The 24,735-nt window shown below is 41.4% G+C and overlaps 3 protein-coding genes across 5 annotated transcripts in view; 1 reads left to right on the top strand and 2 right to left on the bottom strand.

Moving 5' to 3' along the window:
• Positions 1-5,264, bottom strand: part of jakmip2 (janus kinase and microtubule interacting protein 2) — a 48,044-nt gene extending 42,780 nt beyond the window's left edge. The window contains 1 exon segment of the mRNA XM_080435192.1: positions 5,181-5,264. The gene's annotated coding sequence lies outside the window, so the exon portion shown is untranslated.
• A 1,936-nt stretch (positions 5,265-7,200) lies between these two features.
• Positions 7,201-24,735, bottom strand: part of LOC308090598 (prolyl 4-hydroxylase subunit alpha-2-like) — a 38,153-nt gene continuing 20,618 nt past the window's right edge. The window contains exons 6-15 of one of the 3 annotated variants that reach the window (XM_080435834.1): positions 24,061-24,300; positions 18,082-18,278; positions 17,215-17,391; positions 16,276-16,346; positions 14,808-14,907; positions 13,943-13,996; positions 12,788-12,847; positions 10,621-10,689; positions 9,690-9,786; positions 7,201-7,934 (exon numbers count right to left, since the gene is read on the bottom strand). In XM_080435834.1, the coding sequence (XP_080291960.1) occupies positions 7,864-7,934; positions 9,690-9,786; positions 10,621-10,689; positions 12,788-12,847; positions 13,943-13,996; positions 14,808-14,907; positions 16,276-16,346; positions 17,215-17,391; positions 18,082-18,278; positions 24,061-24,300 (1,136 nt within the window). In that variant the 3' untranslated portion in view covers positions 7,201-7,863. Of the gene's footprint in view, positions 7,935-9,689; positions 9,787-10,620; positions 10,690-12,651; positions 12,848-13,942; positions 13,997-14,807; positions 14,908-16,275; positions 16,347-17,214; positions 17,392-18,081; positions 18,279-24,060; positions 24,301-24,735 lie in introns of those variants that run through there. The other 2 variants (XM_080435833.1, XR_013933640.1) reach the window with 2 other exon arrangements.
• LOC308090599 (serine/threonine-protein phosphatase 2A regulatory subunit B'' subunit gamma-like) lies at positions 18,921-24,053 on the top strand. The gene is made up of 2 exons (XM_080435835.1): positions 18,921-21,010; positions 21,043-24,053. Exon 1 carries the CDS (start codon positions 19,609-19,611, stop codon positions 20,995-20,997), a length of 1,389 nt encoding a protein of 462 aa, XP_080291961.1. The 5' UTR covers positions 18,921-19,608; the 3' UTR covers positions 20,998-21,010; positions 21,043-24,053.

The raw sequence follows: 24,735 nt of genomic DNA, 5'->3' as shown, positions 1-24,735 counted from the left end.
GGTGACAGACGGACACACGGACGGACGGACGGACAGGGGGTAAAACATACTCTCTCGCCATGCCTTTCGGCCTGGCGGAGACAATTAATGTTTTTTTAATGTGTAAATGTTATACTGTAGCTTACATGACATAAATGAGTTTAGCCTACTTCATTGTTGTTATGTTTCCTCTGTGTATTGACTGACAGAGCGGCATGGACTAATAAGAGAGAAAAGCCAAACAGAGAGTAAGAAAAGGGATAATCTCCCTGACCGCCGTCAGGGAGTTGAATGGTCCATTTCCTCTCTCTGCTCAGACCTAAGCGTGTGTGCGTATGTGTGTGCACGCATGTGTGCAGTGTGTTGGTGTATGTATCTCTTAGTGTGTGTAGTGCATTTAATACCACATCACAAAGCACACTGGCACCATGACCCACTTTCGTCTCCACTGAGACATACAAATCCAGCAGTGTTGCAGCTGGACCGTCCAGACGGATTCCGGGAAGATGCCAGCCCACCGAGCCGAGACTTGAAACCGGAATGTCCGTGTCTGCCTGCTTCTCTGACCAGCCAACTGGACCTAATGGAAAACTACCGATTGGGAGTGATGGAAGGCACAGAGCACTGAGCACTGAGGAAATGGTGCTTGATGGCTTGTTGATGTTTAATGGTACTTGTGTTAGTGTTATTTATAAGAAAAGTAGCTATTTACTTGGTCTGCTGGTGTAGACCAATGAATGTTGGCATTACTTATCAGATAACGGAATATAACTCAAAGTGGTTTACACAATGATAATCACATTTTGTGTAGACTACAGCACTACAGCACACACAAGGCATGCCAAATGTCAATTCAAATTAATAAAAAGGTGCGCTCAACTGTCACAAAATGTGATCGCATTACCACCATGCATTAGAAAGTCTAATGTAATGATGCATTGTGAAGTGCAACTTTGACTGGATGCGAGTTGCTGTGGCTAATCTTTGGAGAAGCACATGCAGCTGATCCTTGACAATTATGATGTGCTTGGGCTGCAGCACTGGCAATGATAACTATTTAGACCACCATGCAATATTTGCAATGTAAAGCAAAAATCCAGTCCATAGCAAATGGCACGTTCCACGGTTCCAGGCAAGTCGGAAACCGGAAATTTCCTCTGACTTTTTGAGTTGAGGTCCAACTAGAATGCACAAGAAAGCTCTTCCAACTCAGAATTTTGGGGATAATTTTTTAGCTCAGAGCTTCCGACAGACCATCATTTGAGGACCCATAAACATGCCAACACTATCATCACTTTTACAATATTGCATGCTATCAAAAAATGTTTTAAAGTTCGATTTTTGACATGGTACACTTTTAGATCAGTCAGTGTACTGATACATTTATGGTAGTAGGTTAAACCTATAAAATCAAAAGGATCAAGTTGTTTCTGGTGCTAGTAAACTTAACTACAAAACCCACCCTTGACCACAGGTGATGGGTGTGTTTCCCGCCTTGGCAGCTCGAACACACGGAGGCCTGTAATAACACATTTCCCACATGTCTTCCCATCTCCAACCATAACCAATAGCAGTATAGCACCATAGACAACAACCCTGTCTGTCAAAAAAAATCCTTCAAAACACTACTGTTGGTTTATAAAGCACTGAATGGTTTAGGGCCAAAATACATTTCTGATCTTGTGCTACTTCATGAACTATCCAGGCCTCTCAGCTCATCTGGGACAGGTCTGCTTTTTTAACCTGGAATCAGTAATGCCAAGCGTTCCGTTTTATGCACTACATATCAGGTACAAACTCCCAATAAACTGCATGTCTGCTAAAACTCTTAGTTCTTATAAATCAAAGCTGAAGACCTTTCTGTTAACTACTTCCTTTAACTGAGGTTGTTTATATTGTCTTATGCACGTATTTTCCATTTTATTTTAACTTTTGTTTTATTGTTTTCAAATATCCTTTTACAATGTGTTTATTTTAAACTCCCACTCCCTTAATGCTAAATGTCTCAATGCTTAGTGTTTATGTAAAGCACTTTGTTGCCTTGATTAAATGTGATATACAAATAAAGTTGCTTTGCCTTTCGTTGCCTTGCCTAGACAAGCCAGGCAGTGATAAGATATCCAAGTGCTCCACACTGCTTACCACTGTCTGCTTAATCCTTTGTTTTAAGACACAACTTACATGTCTGGGCCGTTTTCAAATGACAGTCCTGGTTACATAAGGCAGAAGCCAAAGAGCAACTTAAGTCTAATGAATCTGGTTGTGACACTAGCTGTTTGATGGCATTATTAATCAGACTGCTTAAGTAAAGCACCACCATCCTCAATGTTTTCATCTGGGATTATGTCTGCTGCCTTGCTATAGGCCAAGAAAACAAATCACTACCAATCCATCTGACTGAGTGCAAAATGGCATAGCAGAGAATAAGCAGAGATGCATGAAGACATTAAATGTGGCCAAAAAGTGACTCAGCGTGGTTTAAGTTTGAATTTATTGTGCTGTAACTGGGATTATGACATAATATCTAGAGATACATTAATGGTTGGATGCCATAAGCATAAAATAATCATTTCCAAAGTAGAAGTCTATAATATGAATTAGTTGATTTTGAGCTAGTACTCACTGCACCTTCTTTAGGCCTACATCTTTTCTAACACAGCAGGCTTAAATTGAAGACTTACTGCATACTTTTCATTGATGTGCGAACAAAGGGATGGCATTATTGACAAAGAGACGGCTGCGAGTTGAATGTGACATTTTTCGATAATAGCAGTCTCAGATGGAGAGCAATGGATCACAGCGGTTGGTAGGCTAGTCGATATGAAATAGGCCCATCATGGCTTGCATTTGGAACACCAAAGCAGGCCACTCACCACCAGTAACCCAATCACTGATCTCATACATTAAAGGCTTAAGCCATTCTAACAATACCCAAAGCCCTAAATGATACATTGCAATATAATTCATTTGACATTGTTAGATGCTGAGACACATGGCGACAGACCATGGATGAGTCATAATGCCTTGCCACTGTATCCAGGTCTTTCCCATAAGACAGTGTAAGAATAAGATCAGCATGTTGTGGATGCATTTTCCCTATCATATTTTCCTTTCATATGTAAATAATGACCCCAACACGAACACACACGTCTGTGCTTTCTGATCACATGGTACTCTATGCCAGTGGTTCTTAAAGTGGGGTCCAGCAAAATGTGTTAAATTAGCATCACAATCAGTTGAACCACTTTAACCCTGATTTAAACTTCGATATAAAAAAAACACGTTGTGAGCTTGTAGATCTTCTATTTTTGAAAAGATTTGACACATTAGATGGAAAATTTTAGATTGTCTTTTAACACAAATCTTTTCATATGGGGTTCCCTGGCACAAACCCTTTTCAGGTGGGGGTCCATGGCCAAATTAATTTGGGGGTCCTTGACATGAAAAAGTTTGTGAGCCACTGTTCTATGCATTGTCGTCTTGCCTCCATCTTGCATTAGAATCAGAAGCATGGCTGGAGCAGACATGTTGCTCTGCTGGTGTGTGGAGTGTGGAAAGCGGAAAGGATTGTATTTGGCATTCGATCTATAAACTATTAACTTGTAGAGATTAACCATACAGTACTGATCCAAAAACCAATGGCATCACGAATAATGCCCTGGAGCAAGCATGGTGTGTGGGGAAACTGGGCCAGCGTGGAGACCCCTATGGCAGATGTAGGCCTAAATGAGCAATGTACAGACATAATCAATGTGGGCTAGTGGTGACTTATGAGTAATATGTTGGCCTCACGCACACACAAACACACACACACACACACACACACACACACACACACACACGCACACACACACACACACACACACACACACACACACACACACACACACACACACACACACACACACACACACACACAGAATTGTGACCCATCATTAGAGCTTTATTCTATCCAAGCCTTGGATCAAGACTATCATATATGTATTTTTCGAGTCTGACTTTTACTTTCGATAAAATACATCTATGATAGTCTTGATCCAAGGCTAATTCTATCCCTACAGTAGATCACTTAACACAGGCCTAATAATTAGGCAGATCAACACAGAGGCATCTACTGCATGTTATAGAAAGCGATGCAGCATATGGCTGCTATAACCTCAGGCACACAATGCATCAACAACTGGAAACCTGTGCACATTCTGCACTTTCTGTGCAGAATGTGCACACGCCACAAAGGGAACGAGTTATGGTACATAGGCTATAGGCTACACACACAGAGACCAATCAATGTCAATGCATCCGTGCACATCCATCCATCGTTTAAAATGGACCCCCGGATGACAATCCCAGTTCTATCCCACAGACGGATGGAGGGAAGCAGCAGCATCCTCCATGGACCTCCTCGTCATCTTTCACGGTCTCTCTATGCAGCGTACCCGATGCAGGCCAACATCAGCCTCTTATACTGTAGCTCCAATAGACAGACATGCTACAGCTCACTGTTTCCCAAACACTGGGTCGGGACCCATTTGTGGGACGCGGACACATTTTTATGGGTCACGAGTAAATATCCCTTTGTTTTTTGTTTTTCATTCTTATTATTTCAAATAATTAAAAAATAAAATAAATAAAAAATGCAATTTATATATATTAAAAAAATCATGAATTAATTAAGAAAAAAAATCAAAGAAATTCCATAAATTAGAAAACAAATATTTAGGAAGTAGTGAAAATATCAGATGTACAAGCTCACAACAGCTTGTAAATCTGCTATTTTCACTAGCTTGGGTCCTAAAGGGGAGACATCAAATTTATCTTTTGGGTCTCGAGCTAAAAGGTTTGGGGACCAGCTGCTATAGCTGATGATGGCTGATGATGCTACACGCCCATGTTAAACCATGCAATAGTAGTGCTATTTACGTGATCTTTATACGATGACAACGTTGCAACGATGTCAACACAGGGGTAATGAGATCAATAAACAGGCCCGCTACAACGTAGCTACATAATGTCCGCTACATTGTATCCATTCCTCCGTGAGATCATCAACCTGACAAAACGAAGATCGAGGCCCACCGTTCCTCCTCCTCATCCTCCTCCTCCTCCTCCTTCTCCTTCTTCTCTGTCAGGATCTCGCCCGATTAAATATATAATTGACACAATATTAACAATGATGATTAGTAAACCTGCAGGCGTCTTACCGTGTAATCGATCGCAGTGTCCGGGTGTCTTAATATGAGCAGAAGCGTCGTGTCCACCATGGCATGGTTTACAGTCCGACCGGCAGGATCCTCAGCATCAGCAGCCGTACAATGAAGCAGTGATGAACGCTGATGATGCTGCCAGACCCCGCCCCTCCTCCACTGGAAAAGCCTGTTCGTTTTTAAAGCTATAAAGCTGCAATCCGGCATTTATTTTAATGAATGAAATGTAATTTTTAACCATGTATGTATAGGTAGGCTGTGTTAAATTAAGACCTGAGGCCGATTCTACTAATGCCTTCTAAATCAGTAGGCCTAGTTCTCAACACTTTCAAGATTTTTTCAAAAAAGTTCAAAAATAGCAGATGTACAAGCTCTTCGTGACATGCTGTGAACTTGTAGATCTGCTATTTTTGAGCCTGAAAATTTGAAAATTGTGAGTCAACAGTCACAGGCTCGAGAGACTAATGTGTCGCAAGCTTGTACATGAGCTAATTTAACTATTTTTTGCACACAACACCATTGTGCGATGAAGTATAAAATAGGGTTTGAGTGGTTCATTGATTCATTGATAGAATAAAAAACAAATTTCTTGATTATTCGATGAATCAAAAAATCACACCCTGTGTGAAGTGGGCGGTGTCTTGCTAGCTAATCACAATACTGAATGGAGTCAACCAATCATGTACAAAAAATAAATACATTTATTGAAACACTCTTTATGATGGAAGAAACCATAACTTGAAAAAAACCAATTTATGGTTTTTTTCAAGTTATGGTTTCTTATATAGGGCTATGCACATGTGTCATGTGACACTGGCCAATCACAGTCCTGAATAGACTGTGATTGGCCAATCACGGTGCATTGTACAAATTGTACAAATAAAATTGTACAAAATTGTACAAATATCCAAACCTCACTTATAGGGGCGGTTTCACCGCCCAAAAAAGTAATCGATAAGAAAATAATCGATAGTTGCAGCCCTAATATAGCCTAACTAGCACATCTGCAGTGGTTGGTCTCCCTACTCTTCCATTGATACATTTAGACTCTCGTGTCAGGTGCAATATTGCCGTTACCCAGGCGACATTGGGTAAAGATATTGGGTCTTAACAAACCTTGTATTAAACTGTACTTCCCTGTGCTTGTCTTTGCAAACTGTTAATAAAGTATTCAATCAATCAATCAATTGCCTCTTGACTGAGCTTAGAAATTTGGGCTTCTGGGTTCAAATCTGCCGGGTAGGACAAGATGAAAGTTAGGATTACAGATTGCAACTTTAAAGCAGCACTATGTAACCTTCCTGTTCTACCCCGGATTTGAACCCAGTTTCCTGCGCAAGTGCTGAAAGTTTTACCATTGAGGTAATAGAGCCTGCCTGATTGCTCAGGGGATAAATGTAATCTTGGTCAGGTCAAATTTCATGTAGGATCCTGTGTCTAGGTGAAGCATCATCACCTAGACACACTATCTAAATGTATCAATAGAAGAGCAGGGGGACAAAATACAACCACCCCAATTATACGTTAACTTAATAAGTTATATTGTATAACATACTCTACCATACAGATTGGACAAAATGACATCTTATTCATTAAAAGAAAGTTACATTGAAGTTTGGACTTAAAGATGCAACGTTCTCTCCGGCATGGCTGTTGTATTAGACAAGCCTAATATTGCCATATTAGGGGCAGGGGGGGGGGTCGATTTCATTTTCATTGTTCGCATCAGATGAAATCGTTGGATATTGAATTGTATTGAAATGTAAGTGATTTGACAATAGGGTACTATTACACATAATGCTAAGCACTTCCCTTATTCAAAGGGCCTGACAATACAGTATATTTCAAACAAACGTGACATGTTTTGTGTACCAGTTACAAGTAAGAGAACATTAGAAGATTCGATGACTAAATAGCGGTCCGAGATGCTTAACAAACCTTCAAGGATGTCAAAAATAATTATGAGCAGTATGAGGATATTATAGAAATTAAATAAGAAATTGTGGAGAATTGTGGATTGGCAAAATTAAAATACTTTTAATACATATATTGAGTTCTTCATTTGCCATCATTGTAACAAGGGTAAAACAGTGTAATAATTTAAACATACTATATAAATAAAATAAATTGATGAATTTGGATGAAATGTTTCAATAGTAGACTGGTAGTCAGTATAAAAACAAAAACAAAAAAAGACAAACAGAACATTTTGAGATTTAAGACAAGACAAAGTAATGACATTTATCACAATAGAAAGATTCAGTACAAAGTATCTCCAAAAATTCCTTGTCCTCTCTTTGGCAATGAAAAAATAAAAGTACAAAATGTACTACTTGAATTTCACTTGTTTCAAATAAAATGAGACTGCTCATTGGTCAGAAACAGACATTCACCAGTGCCATGAAGGCACATTCTTACTTCATCTCATGACCATCACGATACCTGAATTTACCTCCGGGGATCAATAAAGATAAAAACCTTATCTTATCTTTAGCACAGCAAAAATGTCAGATCTTTCAACTGTAAATGCTAAGGCACAGGTCATAGTTTGATCACAGTTTGCTCTCATGCTTCTTTCATGCCAGAATGTGTGCCGTGCGAAGACGTGTAGTGTAAGGCATTACTGGTTGCTAGTGTGTAAGTGTATGTGTGAGTGCGTTCCAGATATAGGAGGCCAATCTCAGTCGACTTCTGTCAGCCCACAAGGTCTCAAGAACTCCTGTCCTCTCTCGTGAATCCACTTGTTTGACACTGACAGAGAAGAAGTAAAGATTAAGAATTAGAAAGAAACATTAGAAAGGAAACGATGATTTGTACCAAAATCCCATTATTCATTTTTTCTGCTTTAACGGTAGTACACAGTAGAGAGAGACAGTTAACAGGGAGAGAGAGACAGGGAGTGACATGCAGCAAAGGACATCCGGCTAGGGAATCAAACCTGCGACTCGCTGTCAGGCTGTATCAGAGCCTATGTGGTATGCGCCTTAACCGCCAGACTACTAAAAGACACATGACTATATTACACCCATCCTGGCTGCTCAACACTGGCTGCCTGTGAGCTACAGAATTGATTTTAAGATTTTATTGATCATTTTTAAAGTCCTGTATGGACAGGCTCCCAGTTACATTGTCATCCGGGGGGACCGGGCACCTAAACTCTGGAATGCCCTGCCCGTGGATCTTAGGCTATCATGACCATAAAACATTTGATTCTGAATCTGTGTAGAAGATTAAATGCAATTATAATGAATACCCTTTGATTTGCGGTTTTCAAATATTGTTTTTCACAGAATGAAATGTTTTATGGTCATGATTCACCAGGAGCCTGGATGGCTTGGTTCCAGGCTTAAAATAATTTATATAAATATTTTTGGAAATCTATATCGGAAAAATTTATGGGCTTTCGATTTGTTTGTTTTTAACTGAAAAATCCACTCCAGTAAGCCATGGCAGGTTTTTTTATCTCTGTGTTCTGAGGCCTTTTCAGCTGCAATAAAAGAAAACCTATTTGCCTGCGGGTGACTCTGTTGAGGGTTTTTGCCTGTCAATCATCGCCTCTGCTCTGCCCCCCCCCCCAAAGGAGAAGGAGAGGGGAGGAGAAGGGGCGGGATTAATGGACTGTGACGTCAAAGTCCACAGGCCAATCACAGCACTTTTCGGAGCCTAATTATTCAGAAAACCCCAGACCACAGAAAATCCACTGAATGTTCAAAGTTCTGTTTTTTGGGGTGTGATTGAGGTGAAAAAAAAAAATGCAATGTCATGAAACCTTTAAAAAGTGTGTTAGCAACTACATAGATTGTCTAAAACTGTGATCCTGCGTAGTAGTGATGTGCGGGTCGGGTTTTTTCATGACCCGCCCCGCCCCAACCCGCGACGGAACGCGACCCGCCTCAACCCGCCCCGCGAACCCATATATAAATCTATGGCTCAACCCGCCCCGCGACCCGCGGTGGGAATATATATATATATTATATAGCGCTCTTTTAAGTACCCAAAGTCCCTTTAAATGTCTACAGTAGCACAACATTGTCATGGGCTGAATAAACAAGCATGTTGGTCAAAATAGGGTTTTTTTTTATTTTTTTCGTGGAGAGCGGCTGACCCGCTCACCCTCAGCCCGCATAATTTTCTCTGAAATCCTGACTCGACCTACCCGCGGGACCCGCGGGTTGACCCGCGGGTTGACCCGCGGGTCCCGCGGGTTACGGGTCGACCCGCTCATCACTACTGCGTAGTCTATAGCTATTTATATAAATAGCACAGTCACATGAGTGGCTGCGGTGGCACTAGAGTACTGAAAACAATCCGTACATCTGTAACCTGTATTCCTGTTACAGTCTATATCACTTGCTTGAGTTCAGAAGTCTTCTGGCCTCGGAATAGGAAGATCTAATGATGACAGCTGAATGTGTAATGGCAATAGCCTGAGTAAATGTCCCAATAATCTAAATTGAGAAAAAGTGCTTAAAGTTCAGACTTATATTATATATATATTTGACTCACCCCATTTGCTCCCAACTAGCACGGGACAGGCTGCATGTCTGGTTCTGTAATCGCCCTCACCACTCTTGAACAGATTGTACCAGAACACTGCAGTCCCCTGTGGAGAGAACGACACAAACACACTAAACACATGAGAAAACCCCAACATGAGTCAAATATACGATATGGATGAGAGCATCATGTGTACAAAAGGATTTCACACTGTGCTAGAAATACGTAAGCATCAGAATGATATAAAGGCCAAAAGCAAAAATTGGCCTACTCCCTAAAATCTCAAAATGCTGTTGAAGTTAGTGGGAGGGGCTAAACCTATATATCAACTTTAAAGGAGTAGTTCACGCAAACATTTACTTATTTCCTATCAATTACATCGGTCAATAGGAGACTCAGTAGGATACTCTTTGAGTCTCCTACAGAAAATAAGTAATTTTTTAAATGTATGAAAAAATAAAAATTAAGATACCGAATACCGAGAATAGCAGATCTACAAGCTCGGCATCAGCTATCTTTAGCTATTCTTTATACGACGAAGTACAGTACAATATATAGGGCTTAAGTGATTAAGAGTCAAGATTATTTTCTCTGATGAGAGAAAAATTCTTATGGCATGAATGTTTTGACCTTGACAAAGATTGCATTTCAACATAATGGTTGAAATGATGCTACACAGTAAAATCCTCAGTATTCATTTATCTATTCTAAGTCCAAGAGTGTACATATGTAACCAAATGGATCTGTAATAACACTAAGGATTTTACTGTGTAGGCAGTGCTGTGAGCTCAACCACAACATGCACTTACAGGATCCATTTTGGATACGGTTTCACGCGTGCACACACACACACACACACACACACACACACACACACACACACACACACACACACACACACACACACACACACACACACACACACACAGTTGCATATTACCTTTTTAGGCATGATGGAAGCTCCAAAGTCAGGGAATACCGTGGCCCCACCTGCCTCGATGTCACTCATCTGTTATGTGGAAGACCACACATCTAGGTTACAAAACTTCACTAGACCTCCATGTGCTCTTAAAACATGCATGTCTAGCTTGGGACAATACACATTTGATTCCATTTGGTAGACATGTTCAGATTAAAATATATCAAGAACACATTATGAACACGTCATGTGTTAATGATAAATAACATTCAACTTAAGCATTATTTTGTGAAGAGTGACGCGAATGTGTGTCGCTCAAACCTAGACACAAGGACATAAGAATGATACATTTGTAATAATTAATCAGTCAGTGATTTCATTGACTTGAGTGAAAACCACGGGAGTCAATGAGAAGGTTGTATTCAAATGCCAGGCAATAATGTAACAACCAGCAAGCCAATAATGTAATAACTACATTATGCAAAACAAGTTTTGTTATTGGTTCAGAAATTCTGGGCAAATGACTAAATTAGTGGCATCTAAATGGTGTTCAAACAAACAGGGTGTCTTCCCATAGTCAGCAGTAATCCACATCAAACATTGTCATTTACATAAAGTCTAGATTAAAAATAGAGAGATTGTGTGCGCAAGGAGAGTGGACTTGTGTGATAATAATACTGAACTTAAACTAAATTAAATAAACTAAACCAAGTACATCGGTTGAGTGGAAATAAAAAGTATTCATAACATGCAAGTTTGGAGAGATCTAGAGTGATTGATGTATGTAGTGGACTACTGTGTATAGAATGTCTTATAATGTGCCAGTAGATTGTATCTGGGACTTCATGTTATCATTGTACAGCACATTGTAGCGCAGTACTTATGTGAAACTCTGAATGTCACTATAGATAAATCTGCCTTATCCCAGTCTCTTTGTTGTGCTTGGTCATTAAAGTAACTACTACTGTACCTACTGTACCACATTATTGGCACACAAATGTGATGTTTTGATTGCGTGGTTGATTTAGCACTCTGCTTCAATACTACACATTCATTGGTTGATTAAACTATTATAACATGATCATGCATTAGCAAGGGAATAAGTCTGCTTCATAAAGACTCTCCACAATATGTATACTGGAACTGATTGACAAAATCAGCCGTTTTGTCCACCATTACAACCTCTGATGCTTATAGATAAACCTTAGGAGATAGCTACATACAGTGCGTCAATCAATCCGAGTCCACAATTGAACCAGAGTTTATGCCAATGAAATTACACACAGTAGAGTGGTGAACACCAGCGGGCCATATGTATGAAGGGTGTGTATCCATAAAAATTATGCTGAGCACAAATCTATGCAAAGATCGGCAAGTATGAAAAGGAAACCTGACTTGAGACATTGTCTGAAGGGGGTATACAAGTAATTAACAGGGAGTGTTTTAGCAACAAGAATTGTGAGGAGTGGGTGATGGCTGGTTTAAACATACATGGCCTGAGTCATCATAACTAATTGTACTCAGAGCTAGGTGTGACAACACACTTGTTGTGCAGCAAGCTAAATCCATGCAAACCAGATAAATCAGCCATCCCCACACACATAGACAAATCCCCTCTCATGACAAGTTTGTTATATGTGCTTGTTTTTTTTACTCAGTATTCCCATGTGGTTATGGTACAGTTACATCTTAGGTATGGCAAGTAGCGTGGGGGGTAGTATTTTTGAACCAAGAACCTTGGCTGTCGTCAGTCCTACAAATGACCCTGTCAAAGAGAGATTACATAATGAACAATTATAAAGGTTACGTTTTAAAGGTTACGTAATTGCACAGTAATGTCTTTGCCATGACATCATTTACCATGAGACATCATTTACGATGAACAACAGGTGCACATGTCTTTTCATACATTTACTGTATGGAGAAGCGCAGAACAATGTGTATGCATCCATTTAATGTGGATGCTGTGCATACTTTCATACATATGGCCCCAGAGCGGGCAAGCTACCTCACACACCCAGCTAATAGCAGCGACCCGACACGCATACTTACATAGTTCAAAAAAGTGGCGACACGATTTCCAGTGCCTAATCTTTTGAAAGCATCAGGCTCATCTTTCTATGAAGATAAAATTCAAGAATAAAAACACAGGGAGGAGGACGCTCCTCACTCACACACACATACTTACATAAGTGAGGAAGGTAGCAAGTCTATTTCCATCGACCTTGAGGATGCTGTCAAAAGGACGCTGCAACAGATGTTTACCACATTAACCCATGACTGCAAAGACTCACATTAGGAGCCCACCACTAAGGGTGATAACTAACGATCAAATATATTAATCAATTCATGGCATTAATATAAGATTCCTTTTTTTAAAAGGTCAAAATGATGGATTACATCTTAAAATGCTCACTTAAAATGAATACATAATAAATGTACGAATCAAATTTGAAATTGTTTAGTATTGAATAATGTTTTTAATCAATCATCCAGCCAGCTGGTAGTTTGTGCACTTTGGAGATGAATCAATTGTGACAATTGATTTACAACTCTTTGAGGACTTGTATAATGCATTGAAGAGCAACTCTCAAACAACAATGACTGAAGAAAACAACAGCCAGATTAGTACATTAATAGAGGGACATAACCAAAAGAACTGAGAGCATGCCAGAGCACGGTAAAGTTGGAAAGATATAATTTCCCTCGATTGAAGACTTACCTCACTCATTTGTCATTTTGAGAACAACCACTGGTACTGATTTATAGTATACACACACATGTATACCAGTGATGGGAGTAACATATTGCAAGTAATACATTATGCAATAATATTATCTTCATGAGTAACCAAGCAATATAATGCATTACTTTTAATTATAAGCTATGTAATATTAAAGTTACTATGTCCAGTAATACAATATTTAACAAACTCTGTTTATTAAATAATAACCCATAAGATTCATGAATAAACACTGCTTAGATTTTTAAGCTTCTAATTCAGTTCTACCATTTGATGTCTAGACTTGTATTCAACTTTTCAAAATACATACCCTGCACCGATAGAGGGCGCTGCAGCTTCTAAGTTGTTTGTGTTTCATCATTTTTATCATGTAATGTTATCGGCAGAATCCACTTTGTTCCCATGTATTTATATATATTTTTTGTAACTTTCCCAACACTGATATACACTGTGAACACACACTTATGTGTGCACACACAGATATATGCAAACACACCTACACACACGTAAGCAAGGGCACACACAGACAGACACACACATGCATGCTCGCTCACTGGCCGTCACATAACACACGCTCACACACACACACACTGCACTTACCCTGGAGAAGTCAAAATGTGGCTCATACTGTCCTCCAACTCCGTAATTAGCAACCTGATCAGACATGCACACGCACACACACACACACACACACACACACACACACACACACACACACACACACACACACACACACACACACACACACACACACACACACACACACACACACACACACACACACACACACACACACACACACACACACACACACAGTAGTATACAACGGTGACAAAAAATTAGTAGATGCATACTGCTGCAAATTGTAGCCTTATGGTAAATTTTACAAAACATTGTTTTCATTTAGCTGTGAAGGGTGGGTTTTGACAAATTTTGCTTCAAGTATTATAATGCCTTATAAGTATGGTAAAGTTAACAAGTTAATTCATATTTTGTCTAAACCAAAATATGCATAAGTGGAAAAATGTGCATGAAATCTTCAGTGCTGCTTTCAGTCTGAGTGTAAAAACAATATTTGTATACACCCCAGACAGCAACATTGATCTTTGACTTTAACAAGATTCAAAAAGTTGTCCTGCATAATGCAAGCTTTGTTGAGGGTGTATAGTATACTGTTGTGTATACCAGGGGTATTTCAGTTTTTTAGGCCAAGCTGAGAGAGAGATGGAGCAGGTAAAATTGCAATGCAGATTTCATACATAGCTTTATAGGCATGACAGGCATGACAGTCATCATAATGTTTCATCATTAATGTTTGTTTGTTAACACATATTTTCTAATATGTTGGATTCATGTTAATTTGTATTTTCAAAAATAGCCCATAACAGTAACTCTACAGTCAATACTGTGATGTAATGTACCGGTAGTAACTCAACAGTCTCTAATGTGATGTGATGTATTGTACCTGTAATAACTCAGCAGTCTCTACTGTAAGGCCTGTGATGTCTTGTATCCTCTGGTTAACTCTTTGTATCACAGGGTCATCCTCAGCTTCCAACCACGCACTGGTAACGCACGCACGCACGCACGCACGCACGCACGCACGCACGCACGCACGCACGCACGCACGCACGCACGCACGCACGCACGCACGCACGCACGCACGCACGCACGCACACACACACACACACACACACACACACACACACACACACACACACACACACACACACACACACACACACACACACACACACACACACACACACACACACACACACACACACACACACACACACACACACACACACACACACACACACACACACACACACACACACACACACACACACACACACACACACACACACACACACACACACACAAAAAGTCATTCCCAATAATATTTACAAAGACAAAAATAACGCACATCCTCCAAATGCTGAGTCAAACTGCAGAGGCAGCTAAATCATAGAGAGAAGGGCTCGGAACTCACTTTAACGCTCCAATGACTTTATTCAAAACAGCAGGTACTAAGCAACGTTTCGACCTTGTGGTCTTCTTCAGGTGATCCCCAATAACAATAACAATACATTAGAGGTACACGCAAATTAATAACTGATATAGGATACAAGATCAATCAACATAATAACTGAATACAAATAACTGAATGAATGAGGAGTAGAAGAATGACAGAAAAGCGTTGCTCTTATGAGGCTTGAAGTCAGTTATTACCCAGGTGTACCATATTGTAATTGGTGCTGTCTGTGTGTCTGACTAAATAACCAGAGAATGGATCACCAGATTATCATGACATTGGTGGGCATGAGTCAGTAGGCTGCACCAATGAGATAACTCACTTTTGGGTTGAAAAGGTCAAAGTCACAATCAAATTTGAGGCCAAAGTCAAGAATGGATGGACAAATTCTTATTAAATTTGGAGGGAATGATCAGTAAGTTGTCCTGAAGAGATGAACTTTTGGGTCAAAAAGTTAAAATGTCATGGTCATCATCAAGGTCATATCAGATCAGGCATATCTCAGTAATGGAGAGACAGAGGTGTTGGAACAGGCAGGGTTTGCACTCCCAGGTGTGTTTTTTAATTAAGTATGTCTCTTATGAACACTACAGACAAGTACACTCTTGACTGCAGGCATTCATTAGTACATATTTCCCAGCACAGTGTGTTCTAAACCACTCAGTTGAAGTTAAATTTGTCCATGTTTCTACTTATGCGTGACTAAAGAATTAACATCGCATGTCTCGCGTGTCTCTGATATTCCTGTCTCTCTACACTTTACTATCTAATAAAGCAAAAATAATGTCTGAAAGAAAGAAAGAAAGAAACAAACAAACAAACACACTCACACACAGGGGTTGTGACCATGGAAATCCACAGTTCACCTAAATTAATAAAGAAATAATAATAATACCTTTTTGAAACTCTGTAGGGGGCTGTTGTCAGAACTCCTGTTTTGGGGTCTCGAACAGTGGCTCTGGCAAGCTTGAATGAGACACGATAATGATGAGGGAAAATAATAATTAAATGTCAATTGAGTTTAACTGCTGATAAGTACACATATCTCTCTAAAACAGTGATTCTCAACCTTTTCAATTTCAAGGGCCCCCTGTTTGATATGCATTAGGCAGGCCCCCATTTGATACGATTTTTATATCTGGTACCTCAGTCTACACTGTAAAATCTCTTAAAGAGATGCAAAAATCCCATTCTGTTCCTGATTTGTACACTCTCAGGAATTTACAGACAGATTTCTAACTATCACACATTTATTTAGCTGGGTACCATCTACAAGTAAAAGCATCCACAAACTCTCTTGGGCCCACCATAAAGGTGTAATGTTCAGCCTGGCAGTCAGAAGGTGACATTAGGTCACAGGAAAGGAAAGGTGACATTAGGTCACAGGGTGTTCCTTCAGGGCCATCTCTGTCCCTACAAGCACACATTCCTTAAATTTACAGTGTGCGTATCAACTATTTGGCCAGAAATCTTAAAGCACTCATGTCAACTAAGCTCTGAATTTCCTCTTGTCCCATCTTGTTTGCAAACCTGCCCGTTGGGAGTCTGAGAGCAGGAGTTTGTGTGTGTGTGTGTGTGTGTGTGTGTGTGTGTGTGTGTGTGTGTGTGTGTGTGTGTGTGTGTGTGTGTGTGTGTGTGTGTGTGTGTGTGTGTGTGTGTGTGTGTGTGTGTGTGTGTGTGTGTGTGTGTGTGTGTGTGTGTGTGTGTGTGCGTGCGCGCACGCGCATGTGCACTTTCTACTGTATATCATTTTGTGTTCAAGCCTCTAACAAATATTGCCTTTCGTGTTATACTACTAGACTATAAATAATATTTATGACTTCCTCTCTCCTACCTTGGGTTTGGCCAGCTCCTTGATCTTCTCGATCTCTTGGTGAGACAGGGCCTCCAGGTACCGTACGATGTGAGGGCTGTCCCACTCATCCTCCTCCTTCATGGGCTTCAGCAGCAGACGAGGGTTCCTGTTGCCGTCATGGTAACGGCAGTACAGGCGGCTGCGTCTGGCAGTGGTCTGTAGGGGTAATGTAAAACTTTATCTGTATGGTACTTACTTTTACCATGCAGAGTTTACACAGAATGTTGCACACAATTACAACTGTGATGAAATAAAGTGGATGATGTTATCAGTGAAACTGACAAAGATGAGGTAATAAAGAATACACTTAATGTGTTCATAGTAGGGCTGCAACTATCCACCATTTCTTAGCGACCGTTCTATTGATTACTAGTTTAATAATCGAGAAGCGTGTTCTTATGTTATTTATTTTTATATATCAATGAATTGTTTAACCACTTTAACCACTTAAACCACTTTGTTGCACGACAGCAAAAATAGTGCAAATAGCAGATCTACAAACTCATAACATGTCATGGCGCGACGTGTTGTGAGCTTTTTTTTTGCTAATTTTTGCTCAATTTTTTTTTACATTTTTTTATTCTTTTGAAAATAATCGCCTATAAATGACATGCCCAAAATAGATAATATTAAACTGTTATTTTATTAAAATCAATTATCGATTATTTTTCAAATCGATTAAATCAATTAGTTCTATTAACTGTTGCAACCCTATGGATGAATCCACAGAGCGCTGCGGTGTCAGACTCCTGCGTTGTGTGCATTCTGACACCACAGTTATGATTGCGCCAGGGGAGCGCTCTGTGGATTCGTCTATTGGGAGGGTCGCTCTTTCCAGCGGCTCACCAGTTTGACCCCTTCCCCCCTGCAGAGGGCTTCGTAGGTCTCTCTCTCGGGGAGGTGGTCTCTGGGTCGGGCGTAGGTGTCCAGCTGGATGGGCTCCTCAGAGGCCGGTTCCTCGGCCTGGTTCAGCTCCAGCATCTGCTTAGACAGCAGTTGCTCAAAGTAGCGCAGGTTGCCTCCGGCCCTCTCGTGGTTGGCGTCTGGAAGGTTCAAGATTCAAGGGTATTTACTGTCACATGTTACAGAGAAGATTGTGTGCACATCCCACGCCTGAATTTAGGCCAGGTGCTGGACATCAAATATCAATATTTGCCTGATGAAGACCTAGAAGGTTGAAACGTTGCATAAATAACAAGACCAGGAGACCTGGTTCTGCCAGACCCAGAATGCCAGTGCCTGAGCTTAATCTGAATGGCCGGACTTCACATGACGTGTGTCCCTTCTATGCCCATGTATGGACAGACTTTTTTGGGGGACAGATTTTTTTTTGGCTGGGGCTGGAGGACAAAGTGACAGACTTTTTTTTGGCTGGGGCCGGAGGACAAAGTGACCATGCCCATGTATGGACGAAACAGGTACAAAGCCTCATGTAAGCCCGACCCCTTGGGTCTGGCAAAAAGTTAGTTTTTTTGGAGCTTGAGAACAGTGTGCGGACTTTCTTATCCTACTGTCACATGTTCACACAAAACCGCTAGTAGTACCATAATAGGCAGTGGAATTCTTGTACTTCAAGGTGACCTTCCTCAACAGTGTGGATAAAACTTTAAAATAGAAAGGTAGAAAGGTAGTAGTAGTAATACTACTACTACTAATTATTCTTTATTATTATTATTATTGGGAGTGCGGTACCCGGAGTGAAGTCGTTCAGATAGGCATTCGTCCGATCTGGCTGATATGCCCATTTATGGGCCCATATACAGTAGTATGGGCATATTTTGATGACATCAGGGATCTTCATATGGGCATAAAAGGATAGGACAGATATATTATCTCCGTCTATGATGCGTAGCCTGCAAGCTAGTTCAGGCAGATACACTCGAGAGGTTTACACGATTGGGCAGCACTATGTGTGTGATGTGGCAGGCAGCTGAACAAATTGGCAGTCTATTTAAGCTCACCTCATTCATTGTACTTCCTCTTACTGTCAGTGCTTCAGAGCGTTGCATGCGATTTGTTTACTCCCACCACCATCCCAGCACCACCAGTAGGCTCTGCTTTCCCTAAAGCTTCCGTTTTCCCGTGGGAGGTTGTAATGCATGAATACTGTATATCTCCTTGCTTTTAAATGATAATGTGCTGAACAGGAAGTCATGTATAGCATAACCTGAACGCCAGCTAGGATCAAATATAATATTCACACTTGTATTTATATTTTATTATTATTAATTAATAGTGAGTTATCTGACTGAAATTACCTTAAAAAGGGGGCAAAGGCAGCCAGTCAGACAAAATACAGATCTCCATATATGGGCATTTTTTACATTATGTATTCTTTGATGAAAAACGTACTGACGATAGTTCAGAGCGAGGATGGAACAAGATAAACAGGATCATCTGTCCAACTGGTGGTCAGATGTTTTTAAAAGGAGATTAGCCAACTCCCAAAAAGACGAGAGAAGCGAAGAGGAGAAAAAAGCAGAAGAGACAGATTTATTCACCAAGTTCCACTCTGAATGGAGGGGAGGAAGTAACAGAGACAACAGCTCTTACAAGAACATCCCTCGCTTCCATTACAGGTTGCCAGCAGCGGATGAGATTGTGCTGCAGAAGCTGAGAGAGGAGTCAAGAACTATGTTTTTGCAGAGGAAGGGTAGAGAGCTGCTAGACAATGAGGAGCTACAGAACATGTGGTTCCTGTTGGATAAGCATCAGGTGCCTCCGCTGACTGGAGAGGAGGCCATGATCAGCTATGAGGCCTTCCTGAAAGTGGAGGAGACGGCCGGGCCCAAATGCAAACAATTCTTCACAGCCAAAGTCTATACCAAGCTGTTCCACAGTGACCCTTACGGCCGAATCTCTGTCATGCAGTTCTTCACTTACGTCATGAGGAAGGTGTGGTTGCATAAGATCAGGATAGGTCTGAGTTTGTATGATGAGGCAGGACAGGGCTACCTCAGAGAATCAGATTTAGAGAACTATATTCTAGAGCTGATCCCCACTCTGCCGCAGTTGGATGGTCTGGAGAAGTCCTTCTACTCTTTCTATGTCTGCACCGCCGTCCGCAAGTTCCTTTTCTTCCTGGACCCCCTCCGCACAGGGAAGATCAGGATCCTGGACATCTTGGCCTGTGGCTTTCTGGATGATCTTTTCGAGCTGAGAGACGAGGAACTTTCCAAAGAGAGTCAAGAGTCCAACTGGTTCTCAGCTCCTTCAGCTCTCGGAGTCTATGGTCAATATCTGAACCTAGATAACAACCGCAACGGCATGCTGAGTAAAGAGGAGCTGTCTCGCTACGGGACTGGCACTCTCACCCCAGTCTTCCTGGACAGAGTGTTCCAGGAATGCCTCACCTACGACGGGGAAATGGACTACAAGACGTATCTAGACTTCGTCCTGGCGCTGGAGAACAGGAAGGAGCCCGCAGCGTTACAGTACATCTTCAAACTGCTGGACGTGGAGAACCAGGGATACCTTAATGTCTTCTCTCTCAACTACTTCTTCAGGGCCATCCAGGAACAGATGAAAATCCACGGACAGGAGCCTGTCTCCTTCCAGGATGTCAAGGATGAGATCTTTGACATGGTGAAGCCCAAGGACCCCTTCAAGATCACCCTCCAGGACCTAGTGAAGAGTTGCCTGGGCGACACGGTCTGCAGCATGCTTATCGACCTCAGCGGCTTCTGGGCCTATGAGAACAGAGAGGTGCTGGTCACCGGTGACAGTGACAGCAACGTTACCCGCGACATCGACGACACCTGAAGATGACTGAGAGGTCATCTTGACTGAGAGGTCAATGACTGAGAGGTATCTGCCCACCCCCAAATTGTGACAGTTAGAGAGACCGGCAGGTTTAATGCCACTCCAGAGGAAGAGAGAGTTTGTTTTATGAACTGAGTGAAGTTGAGAATGAGATTCACTTTTTGTTTTATTGCCCTATATATGATTGATGACATAAGAGTTTTTATTTGTATTGTTATGGTCATTAAGTGTGGGTAAAGAGCGAAAGAATATGATTGTGGATACAAGCGGCTGAAATTAGCTTTCTCAGACAGGTGGCTTAGGGATAGGGTGAGAGTTTCAGTCACTCGGGAGAGACTCGGAGTAGACCCGCTGCTCCTTGGCATATAAAGTAGTCAGTTGAGGTGGTTCAGGCATCTAGTATGGATGCTTGAAGGTCCTCTGGGCATGTCCCACTGAGAGGAGGCCACGAGGCAGACCAAGGATCAGATGATCTCCACGCTGGCCTCGGAACGCCTCGGGATCCCCCAGGATAAAGTGGATAATGTTGCCTGGGAAAGGGAAGTCTGGAACTCTCTGCTGGGAAATGTTCAGCAGAGAGTTAACCCGAATAAGCGGTTGTAAATGGGTGGATGGATGTCCTCCATTTGTGTTGATTTCTTTGAATTAGATGATTATTATGAAAAACCTGAGGTATGTTTTAGGAAAGGAGTTTTTGTTGTATCAACTTTTGGGAGAGAAGACAGAACACTCTGTCTGAGTTATAATATTTTGGAATGTAATAACAAACATGCTGTAATTGTGTTTTTGGTGTTATGTACACATGAGGGCTGGGCACTTTGTGTGCATAACACGAATATAAAATGATCAATCAATCAAAATATGGGCATAAAAGGGACAGACAGACAGACAGACGGTTGCAACGGGTACCTTGGCAATGAGTACAATGGGTATTGCATTGGGGCATGCATTCCCAACTTGCATCGTTACCGAGTAGACTGGTAATATTAATAGTCATAATAATAATCATTATAATCATAATAATAGGGAAAGGAAATAATAACAGAAAATATAAAGTACATGTAGTAGTGGTGGTTAGTTCTGTGATTAGAAGCTGTTGTTAAAGGGAGAGTGTGTAGGGCCATACAACTGAGTTCTCAAACATGAAGTGCAGTGTCAACTGAGTGCAGTGTCATGAAAATGTGAAGTTCAACTTGGTTTTACATTGTAGGACCTGTGGACATTACAAATGTGCATGGGACCCTACTGAAACTACGGGACCCTACTATTAAAATATAAAAACTAAACATGTGAAATATGTATCTGTTCTATTCTCTGTTGGGGGTACGCAAAACAATGCTATTAAATGATGGGAAAATAATGCCCTCTTCTGGTCATGGGATGGAACAGGCCTGTATTAAATCCTCACTAGACAAAGGAAACACAAAGTGGTAGGGTACCCAGTCATTTTCACCTGTTAACAAAGCTGCCTCTAGTACTAAAATTACAGGAACCACAAAAGCACTCAGTGTAAGTAATGCCTTTGTAATGCTCAAAAGCGTCAAAGTGGGACAGAAATTCTCAGTCTAAACTCTGTCCTACTATCATCTCATCACAGAGGAGTCAGACCAGTGACGGTTACACCCAGAATCAGAAACATCAAAACAAAAGAAAATAACATAGGGTTGCATGGTTACTGTTGTTTACTAAAGCTTCAATTACCCATGGAATGTTCACAGGAGTACAACTTCTCCCCCCAGCAAAACTCAACAAGACAGACCGTTTTGGCGTCAACTACAAGCCCCAAAATCACACAGTTACACACCTGGGAGCTGCCCAGTACGACCACAGGCGTTTCCTTCAGGCCACTGAGCAGCTCCACTGCTGCAGTTGTGATTTAAACACTTCCCTCCATGGGCACTTTTACTACCATAGTTAAATGTTAAGGTATGGAAAGGGAGACTGAACATTACCCCTCCTTTGCCACTATAATGATATACCGTAAATTTGTCCAAATTATCCTAACAATTGCAAAGGCATCTTTTCCTTTTTTTATCACTTAAACAGCACAGGTTGTGGAGGCTCGAAGCGTGCGGAAGTCAGCGCTGCCTCCTTGGTCCATTTAACTCGACTAGTATTTGTAGGCGGCGATTCATTGTAAACGGGGACACCACAGCCATGTAAAGACGGCCTGTGCCTGTCAACATGTCCTTCTGTTGCTGTGACTAAAATAGCGCCCAGAAACCACAGGCACTTTCCCTGGATGGACTACACCCTGCTACTATGGCAAACCAAACACACGGCTGCAGTGGCAAAAAGGAAGCGACAGCGTGAAAGGGAGAGAGATGGAAGAGAGACCAAGTGAGGAAGTCCAAGAACTGCCACATACTGTAGGCTGGTGATGGACATTCAAGCTTGTTTCTGGGAGTCCGTTGCTAAGAGCAGACTAATTTATCTCTCGTACGGCTCTTTTAACCAATTAAAAGCCTGACACGTCATACAATGAAAATAGCCGATCTGCAAGCTCACAACGCAACAGATCTGGTTTCACTGTGCAACAACAGCATATGACGTGTATAAATTAAGGGTTTGGCCTAGGCTATTTTTGAGAATGTTCGGCTATAACGACATACAGTACCCAAATTAGGGGCGGCAGGGTTAATGTGGTTAAATTATTGAGGTTAGTACACATACCACGTACTATATTTATTTATTTTTCCTTTAATTATTCTTCCTTCAAGTATATTATGTTAGTGTTGACATTTCACTGCCATCTGTGCCAGTGGAATGTGGTCAACCTGTACACCCGTCTGTATGAGTGCACAGAAGGTCCTTGCAGAAAAGGAACATTTGTCCTCAGTGGACCAGGATGGGATTAAAATAAGAAAGGAACAGGGAAAAAGAGAAAGAGTGATAGCTGGAAAGAGGGAGAGAGGAGACCTGTATCCCGAGAGACAGAGATGGGAAAGAGTTGGTGAGTGAGGGTGACAACAGACAGCAGTCAAATATTAACACTCTAATTAGAAACACATGTCCCCCTGGGAAGGCGCAGACTGTCTGGCCCCCCATATTTCTCTTGCCTACCTATGGCCACAAGGCGGCGGGTGAGCTCTATGGCCCTGGGCAGGTCCTCCATCTGGTAGACGGAGTAGCTGAGGTAGTCGAGTGTGTCAGCCTTGGAATGCGTACCCTCCTCGCCCTCATCGAGCTGTCGCAGCGCCTGTTGGAACCACAGCACCGAGTGGTAGTAGTCGCCGTCGTTGTACGCAGTCCTGCCCATGGCGAAGCAGTCATCTGACGTCAGGAAGACGTTGGAGTGGACGCCTGTGGCACCAAAGACAAACTCAACTCAAAACTCTATTTGTATAGTCTTCGAGGCTCATTGGTCAGAATGGTCACACATGTAACCATAAATGTGTCAAGTGCGACATTTTTGTTTCATATTATACAGTACATAATGACCTAAAATTTTGGGTGCACCTAAATGAAAAGGTTACGCGCAGCAGTGCAACCAAAAGTTATCTGGAGCCCTACAGTCTCAAAAGGATTTATAGGCCCACATTTAACAGTAAACTAAATGACACCGTTTTTTTCTGAAGAGTTTATCCTGTCCTTTGTGAGTCAAAGGACAGGATAAACTCTTCAGAAAAAAACTAAATTGATGCTTTTTGGGTTTTTATGTAACTCTTTTCTCCCAATATAGTCATTTTATGCTAGCTCCCAAGTATCTCCTCACACACGTGTAGACCTGTTACTACA

This window comes from Gymnoscopelus braueri (genome assembly GCF_963280865.1).
Source record: "Gymnoscopelus braueri genome assembly, chromosome: 8".
NCBI classification, from domain to species: domain Eukaryota; kingdom Metazoa; phylum Chordata; class Actinopteri; order Myctophiformes; family Myctophidae; genus Gymnoscopelus; species Gymnoscopelus braueri.
Note: the sequence above shows the minus strand (reverse complement) of the source record. Positions and strands in the feature narration are given on the sequence as shown.

Coding starts and splice junctions, on each gene's coding strand:
- LOC308090599 (XM_080435835.1), top strand. CDS start 19,609: ATGGAACAAGATAAACAGGATCATCTGTCCAACTGGTGGTCAGATGTT.